Here is a 17659-nt window from a genome sequence, read left to right on the forward strand (position 1 = left end):
TAAATTAAAAGTAATAAACCAAACAACCAAACAAAAAAATAAGCTGCTTCTCACCTGATCCTTTATAAGTACGTTCAGCAGTAGTTTTTTTTAAACCTCTAAGGCAAGGATGGGAGGTCAGGCAGGGGTGGGTGTGGGTGGTGTTGGAGTATTAGGTATCTCTTCTCCAGTACAGTTAGGTTATGGTTAAAAACCCAGTTTGGGGGTCCAGCATGGTAGCCTAGTGGCTAAAGTCCTTGCCTTCCATGTGTCAGAATCTCATATGGGCACTGGTTTGTGTCCTGGCTGTTCAGCCTCCCAGCCAGCTTCCTAGTTGTACCCTGGGAAAGCTATACGAAAGGCCCAAAGCCTTGGGACCCTGCATCCGTGTGGGAGACATGGAAGAAGCTCCTGGCTCCAGCTCAGCTCTGGAGGATGTGGCTTGAGGAGTGAACTGTTTTTCCTTCTCTGGAAATCGGAATTTCTAATAAAATATCTTTCAAAACAACAACAACAAAAACCACCCAGGCTGGTCTGTTGCTCACACAGATGCTCCTTGTGGGCAGGGTTTGGGTAAGAACTCTGGGTGCACTAAGGGCTAATCTGTCCTCCCTGTGGGAAGAACCTTCTTAGCTCTTCAGTGAGCACCTCGTAGGTTCCCGGAGGGCAAACTCGGAGCCACACGGGAGCCGCTCAAGTTTAATCATTCAAGTTAGTCTACACTGAATCTCCAGCATTGGCTTTTACTTCTTCTTCCTTCTGGCTGGCTCCAGTGGGGCTATTCCTGTTTCAGATAGGCTGTGATTCGATCTCCTTGATCACATAATAACATGACTTCATCTTGATTCCAGAGTAATTTTTTTTTTCATTTAAATTGTGAATATCTGCTTGTGCTGTGTGTCCTGGCTCCTGTTTGCTGTGTTTAGTAATGGCCATATGCAGGTGGGTTCCTAGCGGAGGATCCTGCTGGTCTGCGCAGCTGGAGCAGCAGCAGTCATGGAGTGGAGAATCGCAGAGTAGGATTTGTTAGTTCTGTGGCCTCGGGCACCTTCTACCAGATTTCCTGCGCTACCTGCCTCCCCAAATGTAAGGAAGTTTTCAAATGAGAGAAGCTAATCCATACAGTAAACTAAGGCCAGGACTGTGCATAAAAATGTAAGCAGTGTTTTCTCTAAGGAAACATTCCTTACGAAAATCCTGCAAATGGCATTTCTTGGGTTTCATGAGGTTTTATGCCTTTACCTCCTGGGTGGTTAATACAGTAAACAACAAGAAACTAGAAGGTAGTGTACCAAGTAGCTGTGTTCCACTTTGCTGAGTCATTGGACCTTTTTGCAAATAAGCAGAGAAACCCTGCTCAGGGAAAAAACCCAACAACCAGGCAACTCCCCTTGAAGCTATGAGCTACTTGTGAGCAGAAACGCCAGTCAGGCCCTGGCTTTCATTTCAGCTGCTTCAATATGTCAATGCTTGAACTTCAGCCCAGAAATTAATGTAAACTTCTGGTTTTGGAGATTCAGAGAGCTTATTTTAGTGAGTGGTTTTTGGAATTCCAGATAAAAGTTTAATGTTTTTTAAAAGATGTATTTTATTTTTATTACAAAGTCAGATATACAGAGAGGAAGAGAGATAGAGAGGAAGTGGATCTGTCAGGATTAGAACTGGCGACCATATGGGATCCCGGCACATTCAAGGCAAAGACCTTAGCCACTAGGCCACGCCGTCGGGCCCAAAAGTTTAATGTTTGCATATATATTTATAACATTCTCATAAAGAGTTGCAAATGAGGATGTTTTTGTATACCTATCTTCCTCACTCATACCCTCAGATTACAAAGGAGCTCATCTCCAAGTTCAAGTTTGTGTAGCCAACTCTCCACTCACTGGGTCACAAGCAACAATTCTCTCTCATTTGCTTCCACTCTGTGTTGTCCCTTATAAAGATAAAAGTTGAATATCCATATTCTAAAGCCAAGTACTCTTAAGACATAGCAGTGTTATTAAACACTTTTCTAAATTTGCATGAGGAAAAAGCAGCTGTTCAAATCAGCAGTCTGGTTACAATAGTGCCTCCTTCCTCCCAAGCCAAAAATAGAAAGCAAGGTAGAACTCTCTTGCCTGTGTAAGGTGGACATTCATCCCATACTGTCACATTCACATTTCCAGTGCCCCCCTTGCCTTTATGTTTCCCTGATCCTTAGTCTGTATTTCTATTTGCTCTATTATTCTTAGAATCATCTGTCAACTTGCCTGCATTACTTCATGCAAGGCATCAGTGAATGTAAAGCACCCTGCTCCTTTGAACCTGAATTGTAACCAAAGGCAGAAGCTGGATCTTACGGTTGGGTCAAACCTTTGCATTTCCATTTACCCATTATTTATAACATTTAAACATTTAAAATAATTCCTACTTGAACACTGGTCAGATACCTGAGCTTAAACCATAGCATTGCTTGAAATTTTTCAACTGCCTCATCCCAACCTACTCAACTCTTACATATGCTTGTGACCAATAAAGACCTGCATACCTTATATCTCCATCTGTAGCCAAGAGATCAGTGGATTTGCAACACCACTGATCTTCCCAGGAACCCTGCAGAATCTCAGGCCACCCTAACTCTACTCCATCAGAATTTGCATTTAAAAAAGAAATCTCCAGGTAATTTAGATGCTCATTAAAATTTGTATTATGTTCAACTCCTAGACATTATCATTTCAGGTTCATAAATGTCACCTGTTACAGCCCCCCAGAGAACAATCTGAGTCCTTGATAAAAACACTCACCCTCTGAGCAGCCATTCTACACCTATTTGACAGAATCAGCATGGACCCTCTACAAGTGGTACTGAATCCATTTAAAGTGCACTTGAATGGGCACTCTTGGAGTACTGTCTGCTCCACTTCTAAGCTAGCTCCCTGCGAATATCCTGAGGAAGCAGCAGAGGAAAGCCTAGATCTTTGGGCCCCTGAATCCACATTTCAGACCAGGAAGAAGCTCCCTGCTTTGGACAGGCCCAATTCTGGGGTCACAGTAGCTGGTATTGTTAAACATGGTCCGAACATCAGGAAAGCAGTATTCCAAAATCCCACAGGAGCGAAGACCAGCACAGTTGTGTGGGTTTTTTAAAGCAGTCTGATGGAAGAGCTGGGGCCCATGGCTGATCACACGGCTTAAATTTTATTTAGAAAACTGATGGATATATAACTTAGTTATTATCCAGTGAAAACGAGAAACTTAGTTCTATGAAGCAACTGCTTTTACTTTTACTTGAGATACCTAATACCATATCACCTGTTTTTTCCAACCCAACCAGTTAAAGGTGAAACAAAAAACCTTTTTCATTGGGTGACCTAATTACATTAAACAGAAACACTAAATTTGATAAGTGTTCAAAAGACAGGTTTAACATGATTCATTTTAATGAAGGAGGGGAAGTTCATTTTTCCCACATGTATTCTGAAAGATCTGTCTGAGCAAGGTCAAACCACTCTGGCATGTGATGGCCCACAAATGCAGCAAAGAGGAGGAAAGTAACAGACTGCCGAATGGAGTATGCCAAAGGCCTTTAGCTAGTAAACGCTTGGGCAATAAGATATCTTATCAACTCAGAGATGGTTAACTGTGTATGAAAACACCAATCTGTTTGGTATTAAGACTGCCTCTTTCTCCATCTTGAACACAGGCTCTATGAACATATCCGTGACCTTAGCCTTTTCCTCTTCAATGACGCCCTGCTTGTGGCTAGCCGGGCCACAGCTTACACTCCATTCGAAAGGACTTCAAAAACCACCTACCAATTCATTGCATCAGTGGCCCTTCACAGATTACTCATAGAAGACATTCCAGACTCCAAGTGTATGTATGCCTCCCCTTCCCAGGGACAAACACTTGCACAGAACTGTATTATATAGAATTCTGCAGCTGTTATTTGCCAACTCACAAATAACTCCTCACGTACTAAGATTTCATTAAATAATGCTACACTTTATCTCTGAAACAAGCAAAAGATAGGAAGGCAGATATTGCTAAACACAGTACAGAAATTAGGAACGCAGCTTTCCAAAATCCCAAAGGAAAGAAGGCCAGTTGTGTGGTTTTTTCAAGCAGTCTGACGCGAGAGCCTGGGGCCTTCCTCTGGAGTGACCATCTCAATGGAGCACTAGCTTAGGCTTTTATCCATTACTTTTCTATTTTACTAGGACTAGGATTTGAGGCAGCCACTTACATTTGCATTTAGGCTGGGAATTTTTCTATAAAGGGATCAACAGATTTGCAAAGGATAATTGGTAACTTGAGTACTGCATTCATAGTATTTCTGAGAAAAAGATCTCTTGGCACAAAAGGAAATACTGTTCCTATTTTAGTGAGCCTACATCTGACTTCCCAAGCGTAAGAGGATCTGTCTCCCTTCTTTATTTGTTAGGCACATAATCTGAATTTATCTGTGATGACAGCATTTCTCAATGCCATGTGAAGAAGGCACTTAAGATTCAGGCTGGAACCAAGATCTCAGAGAAGGGACTGACCTAGATGAGAGCTGCTTCCCAGTATGTTCACACCATTCTAAAGTTGAGCCAAGAAACCCCAAGTGTGGGAAGAAGTATTTCCACCTAGAAAGCAAATTAAGTTAAACCAGGTTAGTTCTATATAAATTGTGGATGTATTTCAATGCAGTAAAACAAGTCTCAATACTTTGAGATAATCAGCCACGCCCTACATAAAAGCACTGTTACAAAAGCTAGTTAACACTGGGCAGTCAGCTAAGTGCAGCAGTTACCTCAGTTCTGCCTTTGGCTCTCACGTCAGGTTTGTCTAAGTCTAGATCTTAATATCCGTCTCTGTTGAAGACCTTTATCGAGTCCAGTTTCCTCTGGTGTGACTGAGACTAGGAATAAAAATGCACCAACTATCATTTAGAATTTGTTAATTAGATAATCCTAGAATTACTCGTGAATTTTATGAAATTCTGAACTGGATCTGTCCTAGTTTGGGAACAGTTATTTTGAGCTAATTCTTAAATTTAAGAACTATTTTCTCTATCACCTGCAAAGATACATTAGCATACCCTCGCAAATGCCTTTACAGATGTCAGGCATGCCTTCATTCTCCAAGGTCTGCGGCGGGAATGGATCTGTGCTGCGGAGGAGGAGGAGGAGAAGGCCCTGTGGCTGTCGGTACTCCGACATGCAATCAGAAGCAGTATGGACAAGTCAGACTGAACTTACACAGACGTCAGGGGTGTCAACTCTCCCTGGCAGTGATGCACGGATTTCCCCTCAGAATGTCCAAGAGGCAGCAGGAGGACCGTCATGGATGACGACAGGTTCAATGGGGACGACCCTGGAGGTTCTGTCCAACTTTACAACCATATTATCTGTGGCCAATTACATCAACAACGTGAGAGAAATGCGAGTTCAAAATTCTGAACCATTTCTTCTGGCAGTTCTGTTTGATAGTATTATTTAGAACAACTTGACTGATGCGAAGAAACCCAAGACAAAGCAAGCACCCTGCGTCAGCTTTTGTTTAAAGATATAATGAACATCAAAACCGGGATGTAAAGTGCTTGTTAAATGACCTATCAAAAGACTTTAATTTGTTGGTGATATACCAGTCATCTTCAGTAGCTTCATGAAACAATGATTTGAAAATGAGCTTAAGAAATAAGATGAAATTTACTCTAACATATCACTGCATATGAATGGATTCCTGTAGAGTGTATTAAAGATACACCACCAAGGGCTGGCACTGTGCTGCAGCACGTAGGGCCACCGCCTGATAAGAGCATCCCATGTGGGTGCCTGCTTCAGTCCCGGATGCTCCACCTCCTAGCCAGCGTCTTGCTAATGGCCCGAGAGAGCAAGCTAGATGGCCCTAGCGCTTTGGTCTTTGTACCCACGTAGGAAACCCAGAGGAAGCTCAGTTTGGCCGAGTCCCATCCGCTGGCAGGCATTTGGGGAGTGAAGGAGCATGGGGGAAGATAGCTCTCTGCCCCTGGATCTGCCTTTCACACAAACAGAAAAAGAGTTTTCTCTAAGATCCCCTCCCCACTAGTTGTAGCATTAAACACCTAGATCTCCCAAATAAGAAATTCTAACAGTATGTGTGATATTGTTAAATTAGAAGGCTCTGGGGGGAAAAACAACTTAAAAAAAGTAAATGGAAACCTGACAAATCGAGTGTACTGGAATTGAGCTGACTGAAAATGAAGTAAGTGGGACAGGTGTCTGGCTTCGGCAGGACAGTGTCTCGGGGTCCCTGGTTTTGCTGCCTTCCTCTGGCCCCCGACTGCAGCATCCTGCCACAGCAGGCCATGCAGTAGTACTAATGGTTCAGATAATTCAGTTCCCGTCATTCACATAGGAGAGCGAGCTCCTGGGTCTCGGCGTCAGCATGGCCCAGCCTTGGACGTTAGAGGAACTGGAGCAAACCAGTGGCTAGAAGCATTCTGTCAGGAAAATAAGTGAATATTTCAAAATTGATATAACAGTTCTGTTTAAACAGCAAAATAGGCATCAAATAGTCTCCAGGGCCATTAAACCCTCTGGCTGATTAAGATACTGAAACTATAACCTGTGGGCCGTGTGGAAATTTTATAGTTGATACAGGTAGCAGTAGTGAATACAGGCTATTTAAATTTTTTTTTCTTTCAACACTGAAGCTAAATTTCTTCTAACTTCTAAAAAAATGAATTCTTGTTAATATGTGAAAGTTGTGAAAGTTAATATTATGCTGTTTTTATTAGTATAACACTTTTGATTCTGTGGGTAGCAAGCAGTTGAAAATCCATGATTTCAGAGACTGAACTTTAAAGTGAATATATCTGTCATTAGTAATGAATGCAAATTTATAAATATGGTCGAAATGAATACAGCACATAAAGCAAATTCTGAAATGACGTTATCCTGAGTAGGGGACACGCCAAAAGGCTTAACAGAAAAAACTGGTCCTGTCTGGTAAATGACAAGATGGCTGATGGTCAAACTAGAAACCTTACGGAGTGAATAACTGATCTCAGATGTCTCAAACACACGGATCATCTCTGGGAGACTTCTAACAGTGAATGCGCTGCACGAACCGTAAAAGCAGCAGCATAAAACTCTAACCCTCTGCGCGGCTAACACTCAGCTTCACCTTCTTCCTGAGGGACGACAGGACGACAGTGAGTGCACAGGAACCAAGAAATAAAAACTCAACACAAAAAATTCCAAGTCACTGTTGCAACTGATGGGATTTGGCGAGAAAAATGTAACATCTAACCCCCACGGTGACATGGAGAAGCCATCTGAAGTATGCTGTAACTGCTGCACAGTGCTGACCCCAGGAAGACATTGCTTATAAACCAGGAAAAACTGGCGAGTGAGAACTGTCTACATTCAATCTAGTGTTTTAAGAAAACAGAAAACTCACTTCAAAGTTTTCTACAGAATAAAGGTGCTTTATGTAAAATATTAAGCCTCAAAGATAAAAAAAATTAAGAATTTAACTGTTAGGCTTTCAAAGATTTCTGCATCTGCTCGAGATGCAAAGGAGACCTCCATCCTGTAAATCCGCCCAGGGCGCAGTGTGGTGACAGAAACGTGAAAGAACAGTCTTCCATCCTGTGCTACGGAGAAGCGGGTGGGGGGTGCCAACAAACACAGCATATCCTCCAGAAAAAGTCATCCTGACCCTTTTATTGTTGAAATTAAAAAATAAAAGATACTTAAATACAATGGTGAACATGTAGGGCAAAACAGAATCATAAAATTTAATGTGGACTTAAGCAGTAAGCTGAATGTTTGGGTTTCCAAATTGGCTTTTGATCCCAAAACTGCTTAAAAATGGGTATGTTCACAGTTAACGGCAATTGGCTTATAGGTGAGAGAATGGTCGAAGCTGTTCCAGTTGAACTTCCAGGGAAATTCTCTCCTCAAGGACATCCTGAAAAAGAGACAGAGGCCACTGACGTTTCAGAGCGTACGTCTGTACCAGCAGTGTTGGGGCACACGTAAATAACAGGCTGATGGAATTATAGCTCCTTATGGAGGACTGTACTGTTACAGGCAGCCGGGGCTGCGAATTTGGAGGGGGGCGGGGAATCCCAGACTCTCAAATTTTGAATTTTATAATTTTGTTAAAAAAAAGAAGGCATTTCCAGTAGGAACTCTGCTTCAAGACACCAATGTAAAAATTACAGGCTACTCATTTAGAAGCATGTTTTCAAAAAGCAGCCTTATATGCTCATAATATTAAAGCATGATTCTAGCAATCTACAGTTTGTTATTATGTCAATCTGCAGTAAAATCATCTTTAGTTACTAGGTAACCCAATAAAACCAGCATTTGCAATGAATGGTTAGTATTTAATGTATGGATTTTGCATAAAGCCTGTTTGAACAAACTATAAATGAGTTAACTAATGGTTATCATGAAATCCAACTCAGATTTCATTTGGAATTTTGGTAGCACAAATAAATGCATTCAGCAGTGTGATTCACTGTTGGTTTTATCTTTTCAGACAATCACCAAATTCTGATTTATTCATTTTTCTTCTTCTCATACTGATATAATCATGTCTTAACTGGAACCTTCTATTTGTCACCTGAATGCCTATTCTTCCATTCTCAGAAGTATGAGAACACTACTTTTCAAAAGCAGCTCCCGGGGGCTGGTGCTGTGGTGCAGCAGGTAAGGCTGCTGCCTGTGATGCCAGCATGCCATATGGCTACTGGTTCATATCCCATCTGCTCTACTTCAGTCCTTGCAAATGGCCTGGAAAGGCAGTGGAAGATAGCTCAAGCACGTGGGCACAACTATCCACATGAGAGCCCAGGATGAAGTGCCTGGCTTCAGCCTGGTCCAGCCCCTGCTTTTATTGCCTCCTGGGGAGTGAAAAAGCTGACAGAAAATGTTTCTCTGTCTCTCCCTCTCTGTGACTTTCAAATCAATAAATCTTGAAAAAAAATTAGTAGCACTGAGTGTTAAGCCACAACTGTGGTGATTTAACAGAAACAATAGCTCCCATATATTCATTTTCAAGGTATCTCCACATTAACAGTTCCATATTCAACATCTAGGACTAGGTAAAAATGTACCCATAAGTTTCTTTACAATGGATCAAATACAGGATCACACAAATACCTCCTCCTTCAACCACAGAATTCTACAAGAGAAGAATCCACTCACCAGAAATACTATGATTTGGGGATGGAGACAGGTGGCCATAAACTTCTCTAGGACACCTGATATGTTGGCCTAAATACTGACACAACCCTCCTCTTTCCCTCAAGTCTCCTGGTTTGGACAGTGCATTATGTGGTCATCCTGAGCAGAGAGGATTATGATTTACTCCAATGTAGTCCAGATTAGCAGGGCAAAGACAAATGTGGCACAGCACCAGAATAGAGTGAACTATGACTTCCTTCAACTCTTCTCATCGGGGGTTAGAATCTTGCTAGTCAAAGTGAGGCCAACAGTGACTGCATCTCTGCCAACTTATTAGGAAGCTTCTTAGGAATGCAGAAATCTCGGGGCCCATCCCAGATGCACTCAATCAGAATCTACACTTCAACATGACCCCAGACTGTAAGTATAAACATTAAGGTTTGAGAAACACTTCGTAAGACGTAAGTGCTTAATACTGTGAGTGAATCATAATTCTGGATGTAATTCCTATTGATAGGGATTCAAATAAACCATCATTAACACAAGAGAATCGAGTGCCTCAGCTCTGAGATGGCAGGCAGCACGCCTGGCACGTGCCCCACTTCAGTAGTAGGTCAGGCTTTGCTTTTTCCACAGGCAGGTGAACATAAACTTAAATCCTTCAGCCCTAAGTTTCTTTAACAGAATTTTCATTTTCTTTGATAAAGAATAATGTAACTTGGCCATTTCAGCTAAGAATTAAACAGAGACTCATGTATGTTATCTTGGAAATACCTGAGAACACAATTTTCATTAAGTTACACATCTTCATGAAAGCTAAACAACATTGCAGGAATAATGAAGCCGTGTGTGTGCATGTGTGCCAGATAAGTCATTTGAGAACTAAGCATAAACAACTCCTTTTAAGAAAATAAAATTCCATGAAACATTGTAGGTATACATTTTTACTGTCTCACGGAACATTTTGTACAAGCGTAAGAATTCACAGGATCACCTTCTAACTTTTCCCTTCAAGTCAAACACTTCCCAAACACAGATTTGGAAACTACATTACCTTTAATTGTTGCTGCAACTCACTATTCAATCTGGCCAAGACTGTGTTGGTCTCCTTATTTCGTCTAATTGATGCTTGAATAGCTTTCTTGTCTTTCCCAACAGACCTGAGAAGATAAAGAGAAAAACCACACAACCTTCATTATTTATCTTTAAATTCTCTCCATTCTTCTCTTATCTATTTCTAAACATAGAAAGCTCCAGAGAAAACATTTTCCCTTACCAGTGTAATTCAGCCTCACCTGTTCAATTCCAATGGTCAACCAAAAGCACATGAGTTTCAGAAAGTTAAGTTTAATTTTTACTAATTTCAGGTCTACATCATTTACTTTGCATTATAGCACTTCACAAATATTAAGTTTTGCTTTTGCTTTTAAAAACAATTAACGGCTTATGGCAACTCTGGATCAAACAAACCTATCTGGGGTGGGCATTATGGCCTGGTGGTTAAGCCGCTACTTGGTAATCCACATCTGCTCCTCGTGGCGCCTGGGACCCAGTGCTGCTGCTGTCCTGCTCCAGCTTCCTGCCAACGGGCTGGGCGGCAGCAGATGGCAGCTCTAGCAACCAGACTTCGGCCTTCCACCTGGGAAACTCTGCTGGAGTTACTGGCTCCTGGTTGGGACAAGGCCCAGCCTTGCAGTGGATCAGTGGATGGAAGACCTCTGCCTCTTCTTCCCTTTCAAACACATAATCTTACAAAAACGTTACTAGTACCATGTTCTGCTCTTTTTTTTAAAGACATTTATTTTTATTGGAAAGTCAGATTTACAGATAGGAGATGGAGAGAAAGATCTTCCACCTGTTGGTTCACTCCCCAAGTGGCCACAACGGCCAGAGTTGAGCCGATCCAAAGCCAGCAGCCAGGAGCTTCCTTCAGATCTCCCACGTGGGTGTAGGGTCTCCAAGGCTTTGGGACATGAACCAGCACCCATATGGGATCCTGGCGCATGCAAGGCGAGGACTTTAGCTACTAGGCTACTGTGCTGGACCCATGTTTTTAAGATTTTGTGGTTATTTGGTTTGTCACATTTTGGAAATTCTCACCATTTCAAACTTTTTTCATTATTACTGTATCTGCAGTGATTAGTAATCTCTGAAGTTACTACAATTGCCTCGAGAGTCATGAACTACGGTTATGTAAGGATGCAAAAACTTAGTCCACAAATGTGTATATTCTGACTACTCTACTGACCTCCCAATACTGTCTTTCTGACCTCCCAATACTGTCTTTCTCCAGGGGCTGCCATATTCCCTGGATATAATGATCACTCCAAATGCGTCAGGCAGAGTGAGCATTTGCTACTCGGAACGCCAGCATCCTGCATTAGAAATCCTGGGCTGGAGTTCCAGTCTCTCTCTTGATTCCAGCTACCTGCAGTTGCACTCTCCTGGAGGTAGCAGAGGATGCCTCAGTTAAGCATGCAGGTCCTGTCGCCCAGGTATGGGACTTGGACTGAGTTCCAGGTTCCTCACTTTGGCCTAGCCCAGACCTAGGTGTTGTGGATGTTTGAGGAGTGAACCAGAAATTGAAGGTCTCTTTGTTCTCTAATAAAAGTAAAAATCAGTAAGATACTAAGATACTGAAAATCCCTACAAAATGTTCAAATGAAGAGTTCCACATCTCTCACTTTAAATCAAAAGCTGGAAATAAATGACTGAGGTTAGTGAGGAAGGCAATTTGAAAGCTGAGCCAGGCTGAGAGTCCCATCTCTTGTCAGGTTGTGAAGCAAAGAAAAAAATTCTTGAAAGAAATCAGAAGTGCTACTCTAGCAAACACACAGATGATAAGAAATTGAAACAGCCTTATTGCTTATGAGAAGAAACACTTAGTGTTCTGGCAAAATACCAAAGCAGTCACAGCGTTCTTTAAAAGCAAGCAAAAGCCCAATCTAGGGAAAGGCTCGGATTCTCCTCAATTCTGTGCAGGCTGAGAGGTGTTCATGATGTCTAACGGGAAGAAGTCATCTCTACAGTTAAAACGCAAGGTGCAGCTCCAAGTGCTGCTGTAGAAGCTGCAGCAGGTTTCCCAGTAGGTCCAGCTGAGCTCCCAGATGAAGGAGGCAACACTCAAAAGGCTTTCAGCATAACCCAACAGCCTCTTACTGCAAAAGCTGCCTTCTAAGACTTTTACAGCTACAAAGTCAATGCTTGGCTTCAAGCCACTAAAGGCCAGGCTAACCCTTGTTAGGGGCTAAGGCAGATGAGGCCTCGAAGTTGAAGCCAATGTTCATTTACTGTTCCAAAAATCTTTGGACCCTTAAGAAATACACTACATTAACTCTGTCCACTTGCTATAAATCTATACAAAGTCTGGATGACAGGCTATCCTTCACAACATACTTTATGAAATATTTTAAGCACACAATTGAGGCTTAACTACTCAGGAAGAAAAAGGATTCCTTTAAAATATATATTACTATTCCCCGATGACACACCTGATTAGCCAAGAGCGCTAATGGAGATGCACAATGAGATTCATGTTGCTTCCATGCTAGACGGGAGCAACACTGAGGAATCTAATTTAAGAAATGCATTAAGATTATAGCTGCTATAGGCAATGATTCTTCTGGACAAAGTGAACTACACAATGTCTGGAAAGAACTCACCATCTTATACACCATTAAGATTATTTGTAATTTATTGGTGGGAGCAGGTTAAAATATCCACATAAACATGAGTTTAGAAAGTTGGTTCCAAACTTCAGGGATGACTTTTAGGGGTTCAAGACTTCAGTGGAGGGAATAACTGTAAGCATGGGGAAACAACAAAGAGAACTAGAACTAGAAGATGCCTAAAGATGTGAATGAATCGCTGAAATAACCCAACAGAACTTCAACAGATGAGCAACTGCTGCCTATGGTTGAGCAAGGAGAAAATGGAATCTAGATGGAATCCATGGCTGGTGAAGATGCTCTGAGTGTGACTGAAGTAACAACAAAGAAGTCAGATTATTACAGAAAGTGAGGTGATAACCACTGTGGCTAAAAGGCCAAGAGCACTGTATGCTACAGAGAAGTCTTTTATGAAAGTGTCAATCAATATGGAAAACACTGTTATCTGAGTGTAAGAACCTTCCGCTGCCACCACCTTGCTGAACTGGCAGTCCTCCACACTGGGACACATCTCTCCCTGACCAGCAACAAGACTTCAACCTGCCAAAGGCTTAGAGGATCTTGTAACTTTTAGCAATGATGCATTTTTAAATTAAAGCACTTTAAAAAATATATACCAGGACACCAAAATTCCATGTCATTCACTTTACAGAGGTGATCTGAAGCAATCCACAATACCTGTGGGTCATGTCTGCTTTCTCTTTTGTAGAACCACCCGAGTTTAAATGAAACTTGCCATTGGCAAACTTTTTATAAATGGTCAGATAATAAATACTGTCAGCTTTGTGGGTCATACAGATGGCAGGGTCGCAATTCCTCCGGACATTACCTGCTCCCTCCCACGTCTGGAGCTGAATGATCTGGAATTCAAACCTTGCACTTGGATATGAGATGCTAGTGTTCTAATCAGGCAATTTCTCTGCTATGCCTGCCCCTATACTATCCACTTTAAAAATGGGATTACAACAGGGTACTGTTGACAGGGTTGATTACCTGGGAATAGAGGGCTGTGATGCAAGAACAGCAGCTAAGACACCTGTCTTTTGTGTATGCTCATCAACTTCTGGCCTTAATTCATCTTCTGATTTTAATCTTCTTCGAATAGGCTTAGGTGGTGGAGCAAGAGGTGTTGTGCCTTTGCTCTAGAAGAAAAGAATTTCATTAGCTAAGAGCATTTACTGAGGACATTCATAGTTAGCTAGCGCTCTGGCAACTAAGCTATTTGCTTTCAGAAAACTGAAAGTTGATTAATGTACTTAGAAGAATATTTGTGCTAATAGCAAATGGGAAAGGAGGCTTCTAGTTGATATCACAATCATAAGAGTTCAATAAAAATTAAAAAACAAAAAAACTAGCATAAGTTTCCTTGGGATCTAAACCAGCAAAATGTGGTAATAGTCAGTTTTAATACCAGTGATTCAGGCTTAATTCAATAAATTAACAGGTTCTTTAAAGAATTCATAAATTCTCATCGCTTCTCTTCTTTTGGCTAACATCAAGTGCAGAATATATAAATTCTACGTATTCAATAAACAAAGGAATTCTACAGAAACACACATCCATTATCACTATAGCAATTCTTATCCAAAAAGATAAAAATATATTATCCTAATGAATAAAAATTCACTGTAAAAAAGCGAGGAAGCTAGAAACTCCTAAATACCATCAAGTTACAGTAATTGTAACTTTTGAAAACTAGTAGACATTTATTGGACATTGTGCACCTGCTTCTAACAGAATCAAATATAGTATGCTAGTTTAGTCTTTACCGCATACGATTTGACCCATAAATAAGAAGCAACTACCATCTCCTTAGTTAAATACTGTTTTTAACTTGTTGCCATAAATTGACAAAAATAAAATCCGTTATTAAAAAAATTACAGCACTGCTAATGTGTTAAAAGGGTCCAGAAAACAGAATTCAGGTATTTTTAGAAAAATGTATGCTGCACTAGTGATTATTGGAAATGTCTGGAGCAATGACAAAAATTGCCAACACTGTTTTCCAAGGGGCAAGTATACTAATATATCAGTGTTATAAACCAAGGAAATGGGTTCATTGATATAGAAAGGAGTATTCTTTCACCTTTTCTGTATATTTAAAATCTTTCATAATAAAATGTTCAGGAAAATATTATCCCTAAGACATTTTAAGATCTCAGAGAACAACATTATAGGGCTAAGTTTTTTCTATCATACTTAGGACATCAACAAAGGTAACTAAATTGAACCTGAAAGGTCTCCTTTATGTTTTGAGAAATGCAGCACCACATAAATTTTGAGAACCTATGACATTAACTAAAATAGACTATCATCTTGATTAAACTGGGAGACCTTAATGTGACACAGACATATTACAACTAAAGCCAGTGGAGTAAGTGGATGACTTCTAGTAAACTTTATTTCTAAAGATGCACATTATCTTTCATATTTATATAACAAAAGGACTGCATACCACACTGGCTGGAGTACTAGCAGCTGTCTTGTCTTCGACTTTACTCTCTGTTTTGGCAACTCGAAGAGAAACTGCAGGATCTGAAGCCTTTTCAACCTAGAGATAAATATGTGTTCACTGTTAATTACATGAGGGTACTTTGAAAGATAAGTTATCAAAATATAAATTTATTTGGGCATAAATTGAACAACGGAGAGGAGGGACCTTGTACCCCTCTCCCTGCCCCCTGGGATGAAGACCCAGCAGCCTGCACTCACTCCCAAACCCCCACACACCTACACTCACCCCCACACACCTACACTCACTCACACACCCCCTCAGGTCCAGCCCTGCAACCCACTCCCCTAAGCAGCCAGAAGAATGGTATCAATTTGAACTGGCTATCAGAAAGTGTTTCCTGGGGCAAAGTAGGACATCTAAATGATGTCAATGAACATGGATTTTTGGATGTTATGCTCAATAGGGACTGAAAGCGTCAGACCAGCTTTCTGATTGCCTCTGGCACCCCCAAATCCTCATTTATGCTGGAGGTTAAGGTAGCTAGAGGGTTCCTAGAGGCTTTGCTGCCACTAGAATTCTAACTGTCTCTTGGAATACTGTCTGCCAATATTACATTTTGGCACCATGTAGTCTGTAGGACTTTCCAACTAAGGCAGCTCACTGTCACATAAACAGAGTGTAGCTACGGTAACCAAAGCCTCCTACCTCAGGGAAATATTTAGCAGCGCACACACTCAGATGTGCAGCATTACTACGAACCCTATCCACCCATCCATGACCAGTTCATAGTCAGGATTAAGTTCTCTTCATCCTGAATTTAATTTTGAGTAATTAGCATTCTAGCACAACCAGTAGGTACTGGAGGGCAATAAAAAAAAGCTGGAAATCACAAACCCAGGGAACAGAAACCCTCCACGGGGTAGCAGCAGATACTTGAATCACTGATGCACCTCTGATACCTACTTCTCTGCTTACAGACAAGCTTATAAGCATGGTATAGGGAAAGATTGCCACAAATTAGCTAAGACTTTTAAAACTGACCGGCAAGACTTCTGGATGTTTCTCAGATTCATCATCTTGTTCCTCATTTACATTTGATGCAGCAAGTACTTCAAACTGGCTGAAATCCGCAAAATTTGGTTGCTCTGGGATCTGCTGTGGTGAGGTACTAGTGTGAGTTATCAGGCCATCAGCATCTACTGGGCGATGCACAACGGGACCAGGACCCTACACAATGGTTTGAAAAAGGACAAACATTTTAATGGTGTATTGGTTTAACAGCAGCTTTCTTTTCTCTGAAAATGTAAAGATGCCTTGTTTAGTATCTGCAAATTCCCAGAGCGGGACTATATGATATTTAGTTAGAAATAAATGCTTAAGCCATAAACGAAAATCAAAGATACTCAAAACAACAATTGAATTTTCTTCTATGTTTCTTTGAAAGATTATTTTTGGGCCTGGCGGCGTGGCCTAGTGGCTAAAGTCCTCGCCTTGAACACGCCAGGATCCCATACAGGCGCCAGTTCTAATCCCGGCAGCCCCACTTCCCATCCAGCTCCCTGCTTGTGGTCTGGGAAGGTAGTTGAGGTCAGCCCAATGCTTTGGTACCCCGCACCTGTGTGGGAGACCCGGAAGAGATTCCTGGTTCCCGGCTCCGGATCGGCGCAGCACCGGCCGTTGCCGTCACTTGGGGAGTGAATCATTGGACAGAAGATCTTCCTCTCTGTCTCTCCTCCTCTCTGTATATCTGACTTTCCAATAAAAAAAATAATAATAAATAAAAAACCAAAGGTTATTTTCAAAATGTGAAAACTATTGTTCTAATTCCTCTCCCAATACAACAGTTATGTGTTGCTTCCATCCCTTCTTCAGTCCTTTGCTAGACAATACTGCTAACAGGTACATTTACTCAGTACCTAATGTTGTGCCAGGCACTATGGATTCAACAGTGAACTGAACAAAAACCAAGCCATTACAAAGCTGACCGCTTAGTGCAGAAGAAAAGTAAACAAGGGTCTAAGCTGTAGTGTGGTGAGCTTACCACTAAAGCAGTAAAGGCAGTTACAGGAGCAAGTCCGAAGTCTGCTCCAACTCCCACTTCCTGCAGGACAAGCTCTGTCCTGGCCTATGCGATGGAGCAGACATTGGACCTCCTCCCCAAATTCGAAGCTTCATTTCTCTTCGCTCCACATGTCCACCCCATTTGTGGTAAACACCTCTTTCCCTGAAGAATATTCCAGGCTTACTGCACACTTTGAGAGCTGTGTAAATGCCACAACTGTTTGGAATGCTCTCTTCCTCAATAAATATTTTGTTTTTCAAGTCCCTCAAGGCCAACTTCTTTCATTTCACTTGGGGGTTTTCAATGTGGCTCTTGATTTTATTAGCTGTGAAGACTGTCCCTAACCATA

The 17659-nt window shown here is 41.5% G+C and overlaps 2 protein-coding genes across 7 annotated transcripts in view; one reads left to right on the top strand and one right to left on the bottom strand.

The window, feature by feature from the left end:
- The window catches only part of ECT2L (epithelial cell transforming 2 like), a 59570-nt gene extending 54150 nt beyond the window's left edge, over positions 1–5420 (top strand). Inside the window, exons 19-20 of the mRNA XM_040965495.1 lie at positions 3662–3834; positions 5065–5420. Of these exons, the coding sequence (XP_040821429.1) occupies positions 3662–3834; positions 5065–5198 (307 nt within the window). The 3' untranslated portion in view covers positions 5199–5420. The remainder of the gene's footprint in view (positions 1–3661; positions 3835–5064) is intronic.
- A 2209-nt stretch (positions 5421–7629) lies between these two features.
- REPS1 (RALBP1 associated Eps domain containing 1) overlaps positions 7630–17659 on the bottom strand; it is an 80235-nt gene continuing 70205 nt past the window's right edge. For all 6 annotated transcript variants that reach the window (XM_040965498.1, XM_040965501.1, XM_040965500.1 and 3 more), the window contains 5 exons: positions 16290–16475; positions 15249–15344; positions 13787–13935; positions 10180–10285; positions 7630–7902 (listed from right to left, as the gene is read on the bottom strand). In XM_040965498.1, coding sequence (XP_040821432.1) covers positions 7834–7902; positions 10180–10285; positions 13787–13935; positions 15249–15344; positions 16290–16475 — 606 coding nt within the window. In that variant the 3' untranslated portion in view covers positions 7630–7833. The remainder of the gene's footprint in view (positions 7903–10179; positions 10286–13786; positions 13936–15248; positions 15345–16289; positions 16476–17659) is intronic.

The sequence above is a fragment of the Ochotona curzoniae genome, unplaced genomic scaffold (assembly GCF_017591425.1).
Source record: "Ochotona curzoniae isolate NIBS_2020 unplaced genomic scaffold, NIBS_Ocur_1.0 scaffold_3890, whole genome shotgun sequence".
NCBI classification, from domain to species: domain Eukaryota; kingdom Metazoa; phylum Chordata; class Mammalia; order Lagomorpha; family Ochotonidae; genus Ochotona; species Ochotona curzoniae.